Source organism: Anabas testudineus, chromosome 14 (genome assembly GCF_900324465.2).
Source record: "Anabas testudineus chromosome 14, fAnaTes1.2, whole genome shotgun sequence".
Lineage (NCBI taxonomy): Eukaryota > Metazoa > Chordata > Actinopteri > Anabantiformes > Anabantidae > Anabas > Anabas testudineus.
Window position 1 is genome coordinate 13,890,755 of NC_046623.1, and position 18,176 is coordinate 13,908,930.

Sequence of the window (18,176 nt, forward strand, 5' to 3'; positions counted from 1 at the left end):
AGATAGAGTTTGAATCCCTAAATTGCAGCTTACAGCTTGTGCCATTTTTCCGCTAGCAGTGAACGTTTTAAATAAGACCTTTGGAGTGCTGTCTTTGCCTTGTGTGGCTTTCAAAGACTTTTTAGTGCAATTCCTAAACAACAGCAATCCACCTCTCAATTACGATCACCAAGGTGCTTGGACTTTTTTATTTGGAGCATCAACTCATTGTCAAACTAGAGAGGAGCAATCCAAGGGTCAGACTTAGAGCTGCTGATTCTCATCTCTGTTGCTTAACACTTGACTGCAAACCACCACCGCGCACAACGAAGGTCATGGTCTCGAGAAACCAGGAGAACACCATCATCTGCAAACTGCAAAGTCCCCAAAAGGACAAGCTTTCTTTGGGAGACTGTGCAATGTCCTCTTTTTTAAAGATGGGAATCAGTTTACTAGTCCGGCACCTTACTGCACAGCTTCATTGCATGAAGAATTAATTGAGCAATGGTTTGAGTTGATATTGTCTAGTTAGAAAAATCTGAAAATGGTTCTGGAACTGGTACTCATACTGTATATTAGATATACTGTATTAAACTGTGAAAATAAATAGAGTAAATGAAAGGCTTACTCTACTTCTTACATTTTTTTAACAGTTTTCATCAACAAAAATGCGTAATTTATTTCCCATATGTGAGATATTCTGGTCTGATTTCTTTTCTAATATGTTCATTATTACTTGTGAGAAGAGAATCCAGTAAGACCCTCTTATAAACACTCTAAAGAGCAGCTCTATAAGCCATGTGGTACTTGCAGGATCAGCTGTTGGACAAATTGTCCTCAAGAGCAGGGGACACATTGTGCTTATGTTGCTGACTGTGAACATTAGGGTAAAAAAGCAACACAAGCACCAGATCAAGCAGTTACTTTTCACTGTCTCCTGTCACTTTAGCCTCAACTCATCTGATACAGGACAATATTTTGAGGAACGGATATAGTTTGGTACCCAAACCAGGTACTGCAGGAACATTTGATGTACTGTAAGTGCCAGGAGGGGAACATTTCTCAGAATTGAAAACAGTCTGACTCAGGGTTTCAAGGGCCGAGCGTCAGTCGACTGTGTTCTCCACTGCAGGCCATTTCACGGGAAGTCACTGCCATATAAGGCTGTCACAGGCTATTGTGTGTAGTGTCTGTAGCTACAGTACATTATCCTACTGTGCCATGTTTCTATGGTAACCAAGAGGAGTCTTTTTCCCCTTCTGTCTCAGTCTCTTCTTTTCTCTCTCTGTCTCTAACACACACACACACACACACACACACACACACTAGTATCCACTGTAATTCCAGAGTTGCTTCAGCCATTAATATCATGACCATCATCATGCATGACTCGCTCTCGTAACCTTTTCCCTAAAGTTTTCAAGCCTCAAGCATCCAGAACTTTCTCTTCTCACCACAGCTGTTTCTCTCCAGCTGCACCTTCACAGCTCAACAAAAATATATTAACACATACTATGTTGGTTTTTATTCTGCAATGCTACATAACTGTTTAGAGGCATCAGTAATCTGTGCCTGTGCACACCAACACCAACTTCTGTCTGGGAGGTTTCTGTATGTTGCATCATGCATCGAATCCTCCCCAAAGCCAATCGAAGACAAATCAAAAAAAGAAAATAATAACAGCGAGGATAAAAAATCAGGTGCACTGTCGCATAACATTTTACACACTGCCAAAACTCAAGCTGTGCAATCAGGAAAATAACAACCTGATATTTGTTAAAGCTCAAAACTAATCACCAAGCCCTGCCAGCTTTGTGCCAGAGTGAATGTTTGCCACACACAAAGGTGTGTTTGGCTGTGTCCAGTGGGGTTTTTAGCACATTTTGTACAATGCAGCAGGTACCATAACAAGCTCTCACCATTTTATTACATTTTATTAGTATGTCAGGTGAATAACAGCTCGTGGGGAGCTGCAGGATTGAGTCACCAACCCCCTTCCATCTTCTTTCCCTCTCATGTTCACTCCCGCTCCCCCTATTTTTCCCTCTCTCATCCCTGTTTGCCTTTTTCTCCATTCCCTTGTGAAATCATTCTCATTTGAATTCATATTCTGCATGCAACAAGACACAGTTCACACACACAAAGGCACACACACACGGTTAACACTGTCATTCATTCTGCAGAACTCCTACTTCATTGCAGTGTTTATTCTTACTGTTTTCATTTGCTGCGACGCTGATTAAGCAATGAGCTAGAAAACACTAAGCAATTGCATGTGGAAGTTTTAGGATACAAACAACCACCAACTGTGTCCATCAGGGCTGAGCTGCTGCCCACAATCGTCACGCACAAACACACAGATGTAAAGATACACAGACACACCCACACCCACAGATATATTCAAGGACAACAACACCATGTTAAATTCCTCTGACATATTGGAGGTGGCAATAATATTTTTCCTTTCCTTACCGGACACAGGGGACTTGCTGCGTAGTGACTGGATGACAGTCCTGGGGGAGCTTCGGCTCAAAGAGCCAGACATCTTCCCATAGGTCACCGACTTCATCATACGACACTCTGCAAGCACACAGAGTCACATGTGTTTAGAAAATATATTAAAATCACAAATCCGTTCAAATGTACTGTATTTATTCATCCATTTGGATTCTCAATTTTTTTTTTTTTTTTTTTTTACTTTTGGGAAAGAAAACGTATTATTTTGAGCCAAATTCAAACAAGGTAACAACTGAACTGATACAAGTAAACGCACATTTACCACTGGCATGCACCAAATGACGAGAGTCTGAAGGAGTGAATATTAAATGTGTGACAAACACATAACTAGTCGAAAAGCTTTACTGTAACAATGAGCTTTTACAAACACGTGACAGTTCTGTTCTGAAATTCTAATTTTAAGGTTTTCTAGCCAACTATTGTTTTAATAGTTTGATTGATTTTGACCTTTAGTCATGCAAGAAAACACCAAACCACTAATGTATCAACACAGCTGTAATTGGTTTTACCTTCAGGTACCCTGCAAAAATGAGTTCTGACCTTCACTGGGCTCGCTTTCCAAACACAATTATTGTGGTGTTTCAGGAGTGACAGCCGTGACTCACAGAGGTCTCATATTTTACAGACACACATTCCTGATAAATGAGCCATGTGATGGTACTTGCACACCCTCCTTGCCTCGTTCAACCCCAAAACTTTGCTTCTCTCCTGTTCATTAACCCAGCCTCATTATAGCTCATTATCGTTTTAGACCAGAGGGAAGGGGACCACAGTATGCTCAGTGTGTGTGTGTGTGTTGTGTGTGTACGCGTATATGCATGTGTGTGTCAAAGCATGGGTGCATGACTATCTGTATGTGTGTGTTCTGTGTCTTTGTGGCAGTCACTGTGGCCCAGTGATTAATGTACAATGCGTCGTGTTAACATGATGACAGTGTGCCAGAGCTGAGGCAGAGGCGATAATTATAGTGATGCTGAGAGAAGGCTTGAAGTTGTCTGCAGCTCCGAGACTGACTGACTCTCTCCGTTGCTTCGTCTGTCTGTTTGTTTCTGCTTCGTGCCTCCTGCCCCTTTGATTCTTACTCTCCATGTTCCAGGACATGAGGAGGTGTAACATTGTGTGTTCTTTATCTTGGGACAGAGAGAAAAATCTACATTGCGGTGTGTGTGTGTGTGTGTGTGTGTGTGTGTGTGTGTGTGTGTGTGCATGTTTGTTTGTGTACGTGTAGCTTTTGGTAAAGCCATTTAGAGGTTAAGACTAAGTTTGAGAACATTTAAGTCTATATAATTCTTAAGTTGACAAAAACACATGAGTTCATTTCTGTGAACTATCTGCTGATCAATGTCGGACGTCTCCAACTTTGACTCACACTTCGTGGCATCGGAACTTTTTCCATTAGCAGTGTTTAGATCATTGTGTCACTCGCCACATCTAGAGACCACTGAAGTACAAGTACTTTTCCAAGTGGGTGCTAGTGATTTACATAATGGTGCATGTTTTAGAAACTGCATGGCCTATTTTAACCCATGAAAATTGATTCAGGTCAAAGCGTAAATTAAAGCCAAGTACAGAGCAGCTGAGACATGGTCATTTTCTTTAGTTAATTCTTATCTTGCACTAATAATAGCTGAACGTCATGCAATGGATTACACTTTAAAGACTTTTAAAGTGTAATTTTAGAAAGACTGAAGACTTTAAGAAATGCTCCTCTTCTTGTCTATAACGGGTTACTATGACAAACAGTTTATGGAGACAATCATCTGTAACTAATAAAAATGCTGGAAACACGGTCTTTAAATGCCTTTGTGCATCTAGTAGGTTGTTTTGTTTTCTTTCTCAAGAGAGAAAAAGGTTACCGAAAGGGAACCAGCTAATGAAAGCAGCTAGCTATTACATTTTATAAATGAAAGAGACATAGTCGGGAATAGAGGGGGGCAAATTTCAAAAAGAGGAGGAATGAGGTGTAGCCCGGCATCCCAGGTGGGATGAATATTATTAAAGGATGAAGGGATACTAGGGAAACAACTGAAACGAATAAACCTTTGAATAAAAGCCAGTGCACAGATATTCACGACAGGGACAGAGATAAGAGGGTGAGAATATAGATGAGCACCAAATGGCAGGAGTCTTCAGACAGAGATCCAGAAGAAGGAGGAGACAGACAGCTAAACACAGATGGGTGAAGTGAGGACAGAACGTATCCTCGGTAGACTTCAGTGGAGAGACAGGCGAAGAGGAAAAACAGCAACAGTAGTACAATAGGTTGGATGATTGTTTAAGTGCAGCAGACGCATTCTTCCAAGAGGACAGAGAATAGGAGCATTAGGAGACAATGGAGTGTAATGAACTGGGCAGCCTACACTGTCTTCTGCCATTTGAACCGAAGAGCTGTGTCAGGGAAAACAATTGCAAATGTTGCAAGCGGATAAAAGTGATAATCACAGTACATGTAACATTTTAAAATGAGCCTTCTGTGTTGTGTTTTTTATTTTGCCCATTGGTGTGAGACAAACTCACAGATGCTGTTTTGTGTTCGCACACAGTTTGATATCAGGAAATATTCAGTAGCTGTAGGCAGGAAAGAAATGGGAAGGATGGGAAGGAAGAGGAACAGACTGGGCAGTCAAATGTGAAATGTCAGAGTAAGTAACAGTCGCCTTACCGCTCTCATCCAGCATCAAGTCGTCTTGGTAGCGCAGTTTCTCCGGTCCACACGCAACAAAAATGTCCTCGTCACCAAAGAAGTCTTGCAGACAAGACACCTAGAAACAAAAACATGCAGATAAGAATTGTTGTTATAATATCCTTACAATATCCCAGCTAGTTTATGGATTTTAAAAGACAATGTTCTAGTTAGATGTCAGGCTTTTTTACTTCTAAACGACCAATGCTGTGAACATAAACTGCACATAAATGGTGCCCTGTAGCAGACGCTCATTTACCCCACTCTGCACATGCTTATGTAATTGACCTCTCTTTCCTGTGCTCAGGTGAAAAAGCACATGCACTGAGACCCAGGACACAGATAAGGAACACCAGGAGTGTCTATTTGTGTGAGTGTGTGTGTGTGTGTTTTTGTTTGCATGCATGCTCATCAGTATCTGTGCTATCTATGTGCATGCCCAACAAGTCCCTAAGCTTCAGGGCTGTGTTCTTTCTGTGCTTTATCTCTCTATCAAGCGACTATAATGAGACCTTGCTGGCTCACTAATTTGCTGATGCGCTGCAGCGAGTGAACCGGACACACAGAGAAGTCAGTGGAGGAGGGTCAGTTCTCAGAAAACTAATATCTCATAAAGGGTAGTGGATAACAAAGAGAAGAAGCTAGTGAGCTTGGATACAAGATGTCCTGAAACATGATGTGGTGTGTTCAGGCAGAGAGAGTGGAGAGAAGTTGGAGCTTTCTGTTCAGTACAGAGCTGACTAAGTCTACATTTTACCCCCACCACCCAAAAAAGCTGCCATAATGAGTCACTGTCATTCTTTGACAGACTCCATATTGTGAAGCTAATACCAAACCCACAGTGACACGCTGACAGGCACTGGTCACTATGCAACCCAACAAGAACTGGATCATTAAATAAGGACACACAACACATTCATTCTGTTAGCACAAGACAGATGCTATCCATATTTTTAATCTGTAAACTCACTTTCTTAGAAAGAAAGCTCAGCAAAAGGGTGTTTATTATGAGAAATAGACCCCAGAGATGCTGCTGTTCATTATTTTCTATTTGACTAATTACATATGTGATAGAAACTCCGCTTGATTTACTCAACTTTGATTACTCTCCAGAAGCTAACCATCACATTTCAATTGTAAGACATCAATATTCCAAATTATATTTCATGATAGACAGTGGTTTATTCAGACGCTATGACAAATCTCCCACTAAAAACCTATTAAGAGCTATTACAAATTAGGCTGCATGCATGTCTAGCAACCGCCTGGAGTTAACACATAAACACAAAGCTACCGGTATTGCTTTTTCATGGCAATTAAAATCCAAGAATCCATTTAGATTCCTATTAGCCACTGATTAACACCCTAAAAGAAAGTCACAGCTAATATAACACCATTATCAACAAAATACCCAATAAATAGCAAACAGGCCACTCTGTGTGTGTGTATGGTTGTGTGCGTGGTAGTCGTCCTGCTTTACCCCCCACAGACTCGAAATGAACCAACGGGGAGACAAAAAACAAGTTTAATCCCAGACACAGACTCTCCGCAGAGTATGGATCGTTTTCCTTTTCAAATCAAGGTTTAGCATCTTTGTGTGTGTCTATGTCTCAGATTCAGACACACACCACATGAAAATCCACGTTTCTGCACAGGCACACATGGATATGTGTGTGTGTGTGTGTGTGTGTGTGAGGAGGCAATATTATCCTAGTTTCATAACAGAGTGCATATTGCTTTGTTGTCTGATGTCCCCAGATTCTGCACTGGTGATTATTTCAGAGGCGAGCGGCTCAGCTTCCTAACAAGACGGCTGTGATACAGATGCCAGTGCTGTTAACATTTCCCCTGTGTGTTTTGGCCACTTCTACATCTCTTAGCCTTTGCTGTATTTCATTATTTTCTTCTTCATATCTATATCTATATCTATTCTATAAATAGAAATAAAGATATAGATATATGTATGATTTGAAATGTTGAATTGGCAAAAAAAAATGTTTTTCCAGTTGTTGTCTATTTTCTATCCGACTCTCTAATGTAATGATGATTATGTTACACTTCAGGATATAAGACATAGTTTTAACTTGTGTACTTTTGGAGACACACTGTGTTTATTCTGTAGATACATCATCCTGGTGAAAGCTTTGTTCCTGTCAAAGATTTGGGTTTTGGTTGGATGGGAGCAGAGCGATTGGGAGCTTCGTGCTCTGTGTCAGTCAGATCAGGTCCTCAGGCTTGAACTGCTGCTGCTGCTGCCGCTGGTGTAAACCAAGAAGAGGTTGCTGTAATGAGGCTTTCTGAAGCTGCTCATCCCAGGATAGAAAGTACACTGGAAATGTGAACAGGAGACGTGAAAGTCATCATGTAGGGCAGCCTCTGAGGGCACTGTTCAGCTGAGGGTAAACTAATGTGCACCAATACACCAACACATCCTGTAGGGTGTGAAAAAGTATGGTTGCTATGGTGATGATGCCCTCTAGGCATTGGTGCATGGCTGGTGCACGATGTGAACACTGTAATCAAAAGCTCCATCATTCATATTTTAACTACTATGGGCACGGCACTCTACAGATCTGTGTCATTCACACAAATGTACACGCGAACACATATGAGAGGCTCACAACCTGCTTAATATTGAAACACAACATCGCCCGGTGAAAAAAAAAAAAAAAAATGTTGACAAGGGAAAGTCTCTCCTGAAATGCTAGTAAAGACAAAGAATCGATCAATGACGGAGACGAGAGGGAGCTGGTGAAAAGGGATGAAAAAAATAAAACAGTCCAAGATGAAACCAAATCGCCAAATCCCCCCCCGAGTTAGAGAGGAAGCAAACAGACAGAGGGAAAAGAGCAACAGAGGGGATCTATTCCTGACTGCTGCTATGAGCCCAACGACAAAACAAGCCGCTTTGATGTCTCTGGTGCTCCGTTCTCACAGAGAACCAGTGCGATTACACAACACCGACAGCAGCTGAAACAAGGACAGGAAGAAACTAACAGAAACACAGGGAGAGAGCGACTAACTTAAGATGATGACAAAAGAGCAGAGGAGGGTAAACCGATGATTCCACGACCTTGTACACATCTTTATTAAAGAGTGGATCATGATAATTACAGTATAAGTGATTGTGCATCACATCTCCTGCCTAATAAAACCCAGTCCCCTACCATTGTTGTCCACTGTCTCCATGACTAGTTCACTTTCTATCATGGAGCCAACGTAACAAAGGCAGAAAGATAAATGTCTGATATTTAGTTATATCCAACAACAATTAAACAAGAATTACATAGAAGCATTTGTAGAATGTAGGATATTACTCCATACCAAGAGGTGTGACCTCCATATCTCCTCCTAAATGTCTTATACAACAAATAACAGAACAATTCCCAGTACATCCATTCATGCTCCCACTCTGCCACCTAGTGTAGAATCACAGAAAGGCTGGATTGTCTCTCCTATATTTGCCCTTCTTTGTTTGCTTATTATCAAGATTATATATAAATACCATATGAGAACCTGCTAAACCTGCTGATTTTGTCCAAATAAGGAGCTAAAATATTTATAATTCGCATAACAGACTGTAACAGCAAAAACCGACACAGACTCAAGCACCACACGGTGGCACTGTTTAATAACCACAGGATGTGGAGAGACTCGCAAGTCATTCCACACAACAATAACACAAAAAGCCTTGTTTTTTATCATTGTATTATTAAAAGATAGGGGCAATATACAGCAGCCTTGTCTTACAATGATAGCAGTAACTACTTGGAGGATCAAGCAGAGAAAGAGAGAGAAGCATACAGAGACTTAGGACTACTTGTGGTTTTATTTGAGTAGGCAGACCACAACAGCAGAGTGATGGATACATGTTAAGTCTGGGTCTCTGCAGAGCAATAGGTGTCCTCACTGATAATGAGTGTCTGTATTGTGTATGTCGAGGGATGACGTACGTAGGGATGAGTGCAGATATTTAGGTTGGGTTGTTGGGAATGAGAAAATTAATGGGAATTAATGTTATGAGAAAACACAAATACATTAAGATACAGTGCATACAGACTTAGGGGAGAGGTTATTTTGTTGGACATATCTGTGAGGCCAGAGCTAGACAAATATATCACCTTCTGAGCAACGTGGTGGTGCCAAATCTTGTCTTTTTGTGTTCAAATTGTCTTTCTGATTCTCACCAGCAGCTCCTGTGAATCATCTGCTGAGAACAAATGATCAGTGACACAGTGACACTGCTCGCTGCGCTCATTTAGATCGTCTATTTCTGTCTCCCTGTCAGATTTCAGGTCTACTCGAGGACTCATCTGTCAGCTCCTGATTTCTTAATGGAGGTTTCTGACAGCTACTCAGAAGTAAGTGTATGAGGGTACATGCACATGAATTATCTGTAGGAAAAAAAAGTAGTCAAGAGTTTAATTACTGTTGAAACAATGAATCTATTAATTAGATGATCAACAGAAAGTTAGTGATTAATCAACCATTTTGATAACTAATTAACCAAAAAAGGGACTCACTGTTGTAAAACACTGTTAGTTTCAGTCCTAGTTCCAAAGCATAAAACTAGAACAAAAAACAAAAAGAGATTGGGGATTCGGCTACTAATCTCTTGTGCCATAATGGACTCACAGTGGTTACACAGAGGACATGGTGAGGACATAATCCTGCCCACAGAAAGACCACATTTTGGAGAGACAAGCTGTTGCTGCACTCTGCCAGGGGAGTTTAGCTCAGTGTAGCTGTCCACGGTGCTGAATCCACTGCAGCTGGCCAAAAGAGGCTGCAGTGCTGCTCTCAAACACTAACCACAGAGAGACTGAGGAGACAGACAGAAAGATGGATCCTTAAATACAGGCAGAGTGGGAGCATAACTGATGGATGCACTGATGAAAGATTAAAGACAGAAACAGAAAGGGGGAAAAATCTGTAACAAAGCTATAATATTAAAACCAGAGCAGTGAGTGGCCACAATAATTCCAACTACATAGGTTTGACATTTATTGGAAAGAACATGTCATTTAATAAAGTGGAGGAACTTGTCATAGTTATTTTAAGACGTTAGCAGTGGCTGGTTTTTTTTAAAACAGGTCAATACATATAAAATAACTAATGCATGTAGTACTGAAGTATTGCATCTTTAATGTATATGCTGCAATTATACAGTTCAGTATTGTACTGATGTTGAAAATACCCACATAAGAGGCACCAACCCCCCTTACTGTAACTTCAAAAGTGCTGTCAGCTGGTTATGAAGGCTCTGCAGGATTACAACCCCAGAAAGCACATACTAATCCCTTGCAACCGTCGGGGAATATACAGCATACTAAAATATCTGCAGAAAAGTTCTCATTCTCACTCTCAAAATGAAACAGCCAAAATGCATTTCCTTACTCTCTAGGGGGATTTAAATAATCTCCTCAAACCAAAAGGAGACACTGAAATGTGCAGGCAAAGAGCCACAGCTGAAAGGTACAGGACACGCAGAGAAAATCGATCCGAAAGAGGCACTAGGCACCCCGACAGAGAATTCACACACATGAACTCCCACTGCATCAATCAGCACCCAGAGTACAGCTGTTTTTCATCAGACAACTGACGGGGCGGGAAACGGCAGAGAGGGATGGGAACACAAGGAAAGTCAGAAAAAGTTCAAAAACAAACAGAGGAAAGGAGAGCAGCGGTGACACGAGGCCAATTAAAAGTGCAGCGGGCTGAGTTGGCACTGATGTTACTTGCATTCACCTCAAACCAGCACAGCAGACTGACTGCCTGGCTGTTGTGTTGCATAACAACTTATGTAAGAGCATGGTTTCCACAGGGGGATAGCAAACTTCTTCTGGGTTACTCTCTCTAACTGTGAGTACATTTTCCTGTCTTTGATGCATCAAAAGTGAAGCAGCAATTAAACAAATAAAAAGTAAAATATTAGCGTTAGGAAGCGTTGTTACCATAAGAAAATTATTTGGATGCAACATGGCATCAGCCTCAACTTCCTTTCTCTCTTCCAGCACTTTTCTCTCATGTTTTTTAGGGTCCTCATTATCGGATTTGTCTAGTTATCACTTCCTGTCTTGCTTTATCCGAGTCCCTTCCTCTCTTCTAACCCCAATTACTTCTTCCTTGGCTGGATTCTTTCATCTTCCCTTTATTGATCTGTCTTCCCCTTCAATCTGTTGGCTTATATCTATTTCCAGGGATGACTGTGCATGTGTGAGCATGTGTGTGAAATGAGGAGATGAACGTGTAAGTACACGTGTTACTAGAGCGAGCACCGACAGAAGGAAAACATACACTGCAAAAAAAAAATTAAAGGAACACTTCGAAAACGCATCAGATGTCAATGGTGAGAAAAATCATGTTGGATATTTATACTGTTGTGGTCTGGGTGATGTGTTAGGAACGAAAGGATGCCACATCGTTTGAAAGAAATTAAAATGATCAACCTACAGACAGCTGAATTGAAAGACATGCTCCTAATGAGACGACAGATGATGCCCAGAGGTATCTCCTCCCAGATCTGGTCCAAGGCATCACTGACTGCCTGTTCAACCTCTGTAGGGTCCAGGTATCACCTCATCTCATGTCTATCACCTCTGCAGTACATTTAATTTTAACTTTAAGATGGATTTGTAAACATTGGAGAAGAGATGCCCTCAAATCGATTAGAGAGGCTTTGCCTCTTCCTATATTTACAGTCTGACTTCTCAGTACCTCCCTCACTGAGTCATGATCAGGCGAAACCTCTGACAGTCAAGCTACATCACAGTCCTGGTCTTTAAGCAACTAAAAGCATGAAGCTCGGATGCAATCTTTCAAATGCAAATTGAGTTGAGGGAGATTAGAGAGTCAGGAAGTGTGTGTGTGCGTGTGTGTGTGATGAAGTTGTGGTCTGACTAGCTCCTCAACAGTCTGTCAGTGCCCGAAATGTCTGCCATCAATCCTCATTTGGCAGCAGATCCTCTGACTACAGACAGCCCTCCAATCTGCCACAATCACTCTCTGCACACACACACATAAGCTAACTAACTGTCTAAAACAGAGAGAGACAGATGGAAATAAACACATTGTAAGCAACCTGTTTACACAATAAAACAACAGTTTCATGTAAAGATTTCTGCTGAGGAATGCTCTACACGCCATCTATGTCCTTTGCTGAAAATATTCTGTAAAGAAAAAATTACACTGTACAGGTGCATGGCACACATTCACTTTCACACACACACACACTGTGCTGAGTAGCTGTGACTCAGCAGAACAGAAGTAGCAGATGGACTTTGTTTCCCACAATCCTCCTTAGCAGAGCAGAAAGTGACATCATGCACATATGATTCATCAAACAGAGATTTAATAAACATCTAAATGAGTTGCATATGAGCAGCAAATAAATCCTATTTCCTACATAAAATAATACACAAAATGTTTAAAGTGATGTTGCTGTAGCACCCTCATGTTTCCCTGCAGAGCTGGATACAGACCAAATAGGAGACTGGAGAGTGAGAGACAAACTGAGGAAATATGAGGGAAATTTAACAAATGAAGGTGGGATGTGTGGCAAAAGGAAATACAAAGAGAGAGATTAAAGGGAAGATGGGTGAGAGAGGGAGACACAGAGAGTGGGGAAGGGAGTGCAATGCCATATGTTGCAGCTCTTGGATTTGAGGGTGCATGCCGAGTGTGCTAATTAAATGGGGACTAAATAGCCGTAAAACTAATGGCATGTTGACAGCAAGAGACATTGCTGAGAGGATTGACAATTTTAAGTAAAAAGAGAGGAAAGAAGATCAGAGAGAGCACGGAGAGCTATCCACATGAACAGAGCAAATATGTTGATGAAGAAAAGCTGTAATGGGTGAGAGAAAAATAAGAGACAAAGAGAAGAAGAAAAGGGAGGCTGCAGAGAAAACAGATCAGGGAGATAAAAAGATACTAAAAGCTCCTCAGCCTTGCCAACAAGTACAGGCCAACAATGCAGTTTGAGACGTGAGAGCTGCACTGCAGATATTGAACAAGTGGTTCATCCTCACTCTTCTCCTACGTATGTCCTCTGTTTAGAGGAACGATATGTAACGTCTGTAACAAAATAAATAAATAAATACTATACTGAATATTAAAATGACCATTGCATGTTATTAGAAATAAAAATAAACATGCTTCTCAGGCAACAATGCTACAGCCTGTAAACATTCAAAGTGTTTGGACTTGAGTGATCCTGCCCACTGTACATTTACCCTCTAACATTTGAAAACCACACGTTGTCAGACGTAAAACCGCTTAGAGCCCAGACGGATTTTAAGAAAGATGATGAGTTGGCAAATTTTATTCTGATAAAAACTGAGTTTCAGCTAAAATTAGGTGATCCCGACTAATACTGACTAGCGCCGTCATGCTGACATGAAATGTGATTAAGCAGGAGCAGGAGCAGCCTGACCTGCACTCTCTTCTACTCATCTTCTCTCTGCCACTGTCTCTCAAACTAAAGGCACAGGTACGATAATAACAATCTAATGTCTTTTTTTAATTTAACATTATAAACTTGATGTGCAAGGTTTGAAAATGTGCATTCAGGAGGTAGAAGAGCAGGAGTTTACTGAATGATGCTACTGAAGTGACCCATACTAGACGAAGGAGGAGGACATCACTGCTAAACCCCATGAGACACATACTGAACAATCTCATTAATACTCAAAAACAGAATGCAACCAACCTAACTAAGTGGCATTATTTCATGCACTGAGCAATTGTTGCCTACAGGTAATGGCTAGTGATGCATGAGCAGAAATCTAGTTGAGTCCTTTAAAAAGTGTGTGTGTTGTTATCTCTATCTCTGCCTAAGTATGCGTGAGCCTCTCAAGGCTGAAGGCCGGCAGCTGACATTCAGCATAGTGTCTACGTGTGTGCATGCCTGTGTCTGTCTATGTGTGTGTGTGTGTGTAAACAGAGCTTAGCTGCCGTACTAGGCGTGCCATGTCCGTGTGTTAAGCCACTTACAGGTCGTCTATCTTCTTGATCAGGCCAATCCTGCCATACCATCTCGCTGTGCTACTGTATGACGTCACAGTAGGGCGACCGGTGCCTAGGCAACCAGATCAAATAATTGTAAAACCCAGCCGAGGTGAAGAGCTTGCCGAGAAACATGAGATTGAGTAACCCCAAAGGAGAGTGGCTGGAGCTAAATATACCACCGATCAGATATATACTGTATCAGTGAGACCTGAGACTGTGGGAGAATCAATATGGCAGTGGGCACAAAACTTGATATATATATATATATATATATATATATATATATATATATATATATATATATATATATATATATATATATATATATATATATATATATATATATATATTCCTTCCCATGTGGCTGCACATAAGATATGTTGAAATATGATATCCTATAGTATAATGATAGCAGAGAAAGCGCCCAGTGGGCAAAGTGAGTATACACATATCAGATGCTCACAGCCTGATGTGGACGGACAATATGTATGTTGCTTCCTCCCTATCAGCATCTGATTATTGCTCTCCCCAAATATCGCCAAATAGAAATAAGAAATGCTTCTAGCAATACTTATTAAATACCTGGCAGTTCTAATTTCTGCTATACATTCTCATCTTTCCTGCATTTTCTTTGGGAAAAGTTCTTCATCATCAATACTGAAATTCAGTTATTGTATTAGCAAAGGTATTATAAAACCTTGGTGCACTGTCACAAATTGAAATGTGTGATATACACATAGACACACATAAATTAAGATGCATAATTAGAAGACTGCAGCTGAAACAGACTATCAGTAACTCTTAGTTGAACTCCAAGTGCAACTTCAGATACCAAAACACATAATCCATTATTCATGTCAGCACACTGCAGCTGCAGTATTTGAATAAGATTATTTTAAAGTAATTATGAAAACACAAAAGCTCCGTGTAAACAGCACTGCAGACCTGTACAACCATTACACATAAATACAGACGAAGAGAAGAAGTATGGGGAAGTGGGGATGTGCTGTATGTATACATCCTGCCCCACTGTCTCTGACCTCATTACAGGGGTTAATGAAGGTGAGAAGCCTGAGCTCTGGTTCTCAGATGCTCTCTCTCCAAGCTTTGCGGCTCTGCTGGGACTCAACACCAGGCCCAGAAACCTACTTCTGCCGTAGGCTCAATGACGGACACGGCTCAGCTGACAGCAACAGCCCACACACACACAAAAACAAGTGCATACGCATGAATGCACCTACACACACATACTCTACTTAACCTTAAGTAACTGCATCACAGTGCACACTCATACAACTACCTTTAGCATACTCCTTAATAAGGTATAATATATTTCTAAATCCATCCTATTTTATTATTGTTACGTTTATCTAGACTTAATTCTCTTTGTGTAATGGTTGGATTAACAGGGATTAAACACATTTTATAGCAGGTTTAACTTTTCTACGACCTGATACTTGTTTTCTGGTACTTTTCAGTATTCAGTAACAAGAATCTGTTCAGGTCTTCTGTAGGATTTCTTCTCAAGCATGATACACACAAGGACACTCTCAATCCAGAGCAAAGGTGCTCAGATCCTGTCTGATGTCAGTTCTATATCTCCATCATTCATTTCCATGTTGTTTTAAGATCCCTGTTTTTGTTCTGTCCTCTTAATAACATAATGGCAAACTCTCCCACACACATTAACCCACACACACATAAAAATAAGAGGGAGTTGTACTGCACACAGCCCAGCCCAGCCAATTTAGCAGTGAGCGTGTTACCATGCCTACAGGCCCAATCAATACCACCTCTAAAAATAGCATAACTATAATAGTCTTAGTTCCAATTGCAGAGAACTAGACAAGAACAGCATTTATTGTATAATCTCCAAGAAAACTGTAATCAGTGGTCAGCACTGAGCTAAAGAGTATTGTGTAAAAGCATGAGTTTAATACTCAACAGGAGGTTTCTCAAGGAAAACCTGATTTGGAGATTTCATTGGCTGGTACTGGATCTAACAGCCGGTCAGATCAGGAAATCTGGAATGACTTCCTGCTGGGATAACAGTGGATCATTAAATAGACAACATGGCTTCAGAAACAGCACAACATGCTATTGCCAACAAATGAAGATTCATCTTTAGAACCGGGATAAATGGCTACACAAAGTACTAAAACAGCAATTAAGAATGAAAAGCCCACAGGGCGAAGAGCGTATTCATGAGAATGAGTCACAAATTGGCCATTTAGGAGATGATTACTGCTGTACGACACAAAATGGCAGGACGCCCTTGACGTCAAACAAAAATCTGTTTCAAAATAATGATCACTCTCTGATGCTACCAAGGGGGAGTAAAGCTCTGTGGCGCTACATTCGATAACTTGGAGCTACAGCATGACCCAGTGAAAGGCAGAGAGAGGGGAGCGCACAGGGAGAAACAGCGACGAGGGGAGACGGCGTGAGAGATGGAGAGGTGGCATGAAGATAAACAGAAAATGAACTGAGAGTTAAAACATCTCATTTCTCTGTGCTTTGTCCTCTGTGACAAATACAAACATGGACATGTGCCAGCACAGAGAAAGTGTGTTTGACCTCATTCAGCTGAAGTGCAGGATAAGTTCAGTGCCATTCCAATTACGTGAGACATTTAAGTGCTTAGTGGTGGACAACATGCATACGTGTGTGTGTGTTCTTTATATAGTGTCTCCCTCCACCGCTCAGAGTCTGAGCTTGGATAGGTGGGTTGACTATCAAGGGGGCAGAAACTGATTTATTTTTGTGGTTGGAGGCAAAGCTCTGGCACACATCTCTGCAGCGTGGGTGGGAACCAGACTCCATTCATTGAACTGTTTCATCGTTACCTTCCGTCGACCTCTTTCATTCCCTGTGTCACTCTTTCTCTCCGCAGCTCTGGCTGTGAGCATTCTTCATTTATAAGAGGCTCATGAAAGCAAAATGAAAGAGGGGTCATGAATGTTTAGTCGTTTTTGCTCAGTCTATCAGCCTGTTGATCTTTATTCGCAAAACCACCAACCTTCAGAAAGGAAGAATGCTAATCATAATGAGTTTGAATCTTCCAATCACGTGTAAAGCCATGCCCAAAACTAAAATAAAATCAAATAAAAAAACTCCCTCTTATCTCATAATGTGGTCTCTTTCTCTCAATGCAACCACCATTATGAGTGACACGCCCTCTAGACTGCAAGCTTTGCAATATCAATCATGATTAAACCAAGTCAAAGTGATGTCTGACCACAAAAAGCCGAACACTAACAATTCAATCAACATCCAGCCTTCAGCACATTGATAGAAAAGTTTGTTTCGACCAATTCAAAGATTTCTCACCAGTTTCCCCTCCAGGGTATAGATCTTCTTCACCACTCCAGAGTCCAGCTTGATGGCATCGGTGATGTCAGTCAGCACTTGTTCATAGGAATGGGCTGTTTTCTTGTTCAGCAGGATCCTCACAGCTTTGCGGGGCTTCACTCCGCTCCGCACCACTGTCACTAGCTTTGGACGTATGAAGTCCTTGATTTCGCGGCTCTCTAAAGCACCAGCCTTGGAGCTGCTCAAGGAAGGAGGACCGCGGGAGGATGCGGCGGAGGCCTTGACATTCACCGACCAGTTGGGGTTCACGTTTTTGGTATAATCCAACTTTTTGTATGCTTCAATGGAGCTGCATACATAACTCTCACCTGTTGGGGTTAGGGAGGAGAGAGATTACTTAGATTTTTATTTAAAATGGCAAAGAAGACACAAAAATCTGTTGAAATATTTTAAAAACAGTAGAAGACCAGTAAAGAAAGAATGCTTCCTTTTCATATCACATCCCGTATCAACCATATCAACTCTCCCCGTGTCAGTCTAAGTGATATAGAGATGTACAGTATTAAAGAGTAGACTAGATAAAGAGAGTTAATCCCAGCCAGAGCATGTCTGCATCACCATATGGCCATCAAATGAGTGTTATAATCGCCATGATAATAGTTTCCAGTGTGTTTAA

General features: G+C 41.1%; 1 protein-coding gene across 3 annotated transcripts in view; it reads right to left on the minus strand.

The window, feature by feature from the left end:
- The window catches only part of dclk1a (doublecortin-like kinase 1a), a 43,049-nt gene that overhangs the window by 19,397 nt on the left and 5,476 nt on the right, over nt 1-18,176 (minus strand). For all 3 annotated transcript variants that reach the window (XM_026372122.1, XM_026372121.1, XM_026372124.1), the window contains exons 4-6: nt 17,519-17,868; nt 5,159-5,258; nt 2,452-2,559 (exon numbers count right to left, since the gene is read on the minus strand). In XM_026372122.1, coding sequence (XP_026227907.1) covers nt 2,452-2,559; nt 5,159-5,258; nt 17,519-17,868 — 558 coding nt within the window. The remainder of the gene's footprint in view (nt 1-2,451; nt 2,560-5,158; nt 5,259-17,518; nt 17,869-18,176) is intronic.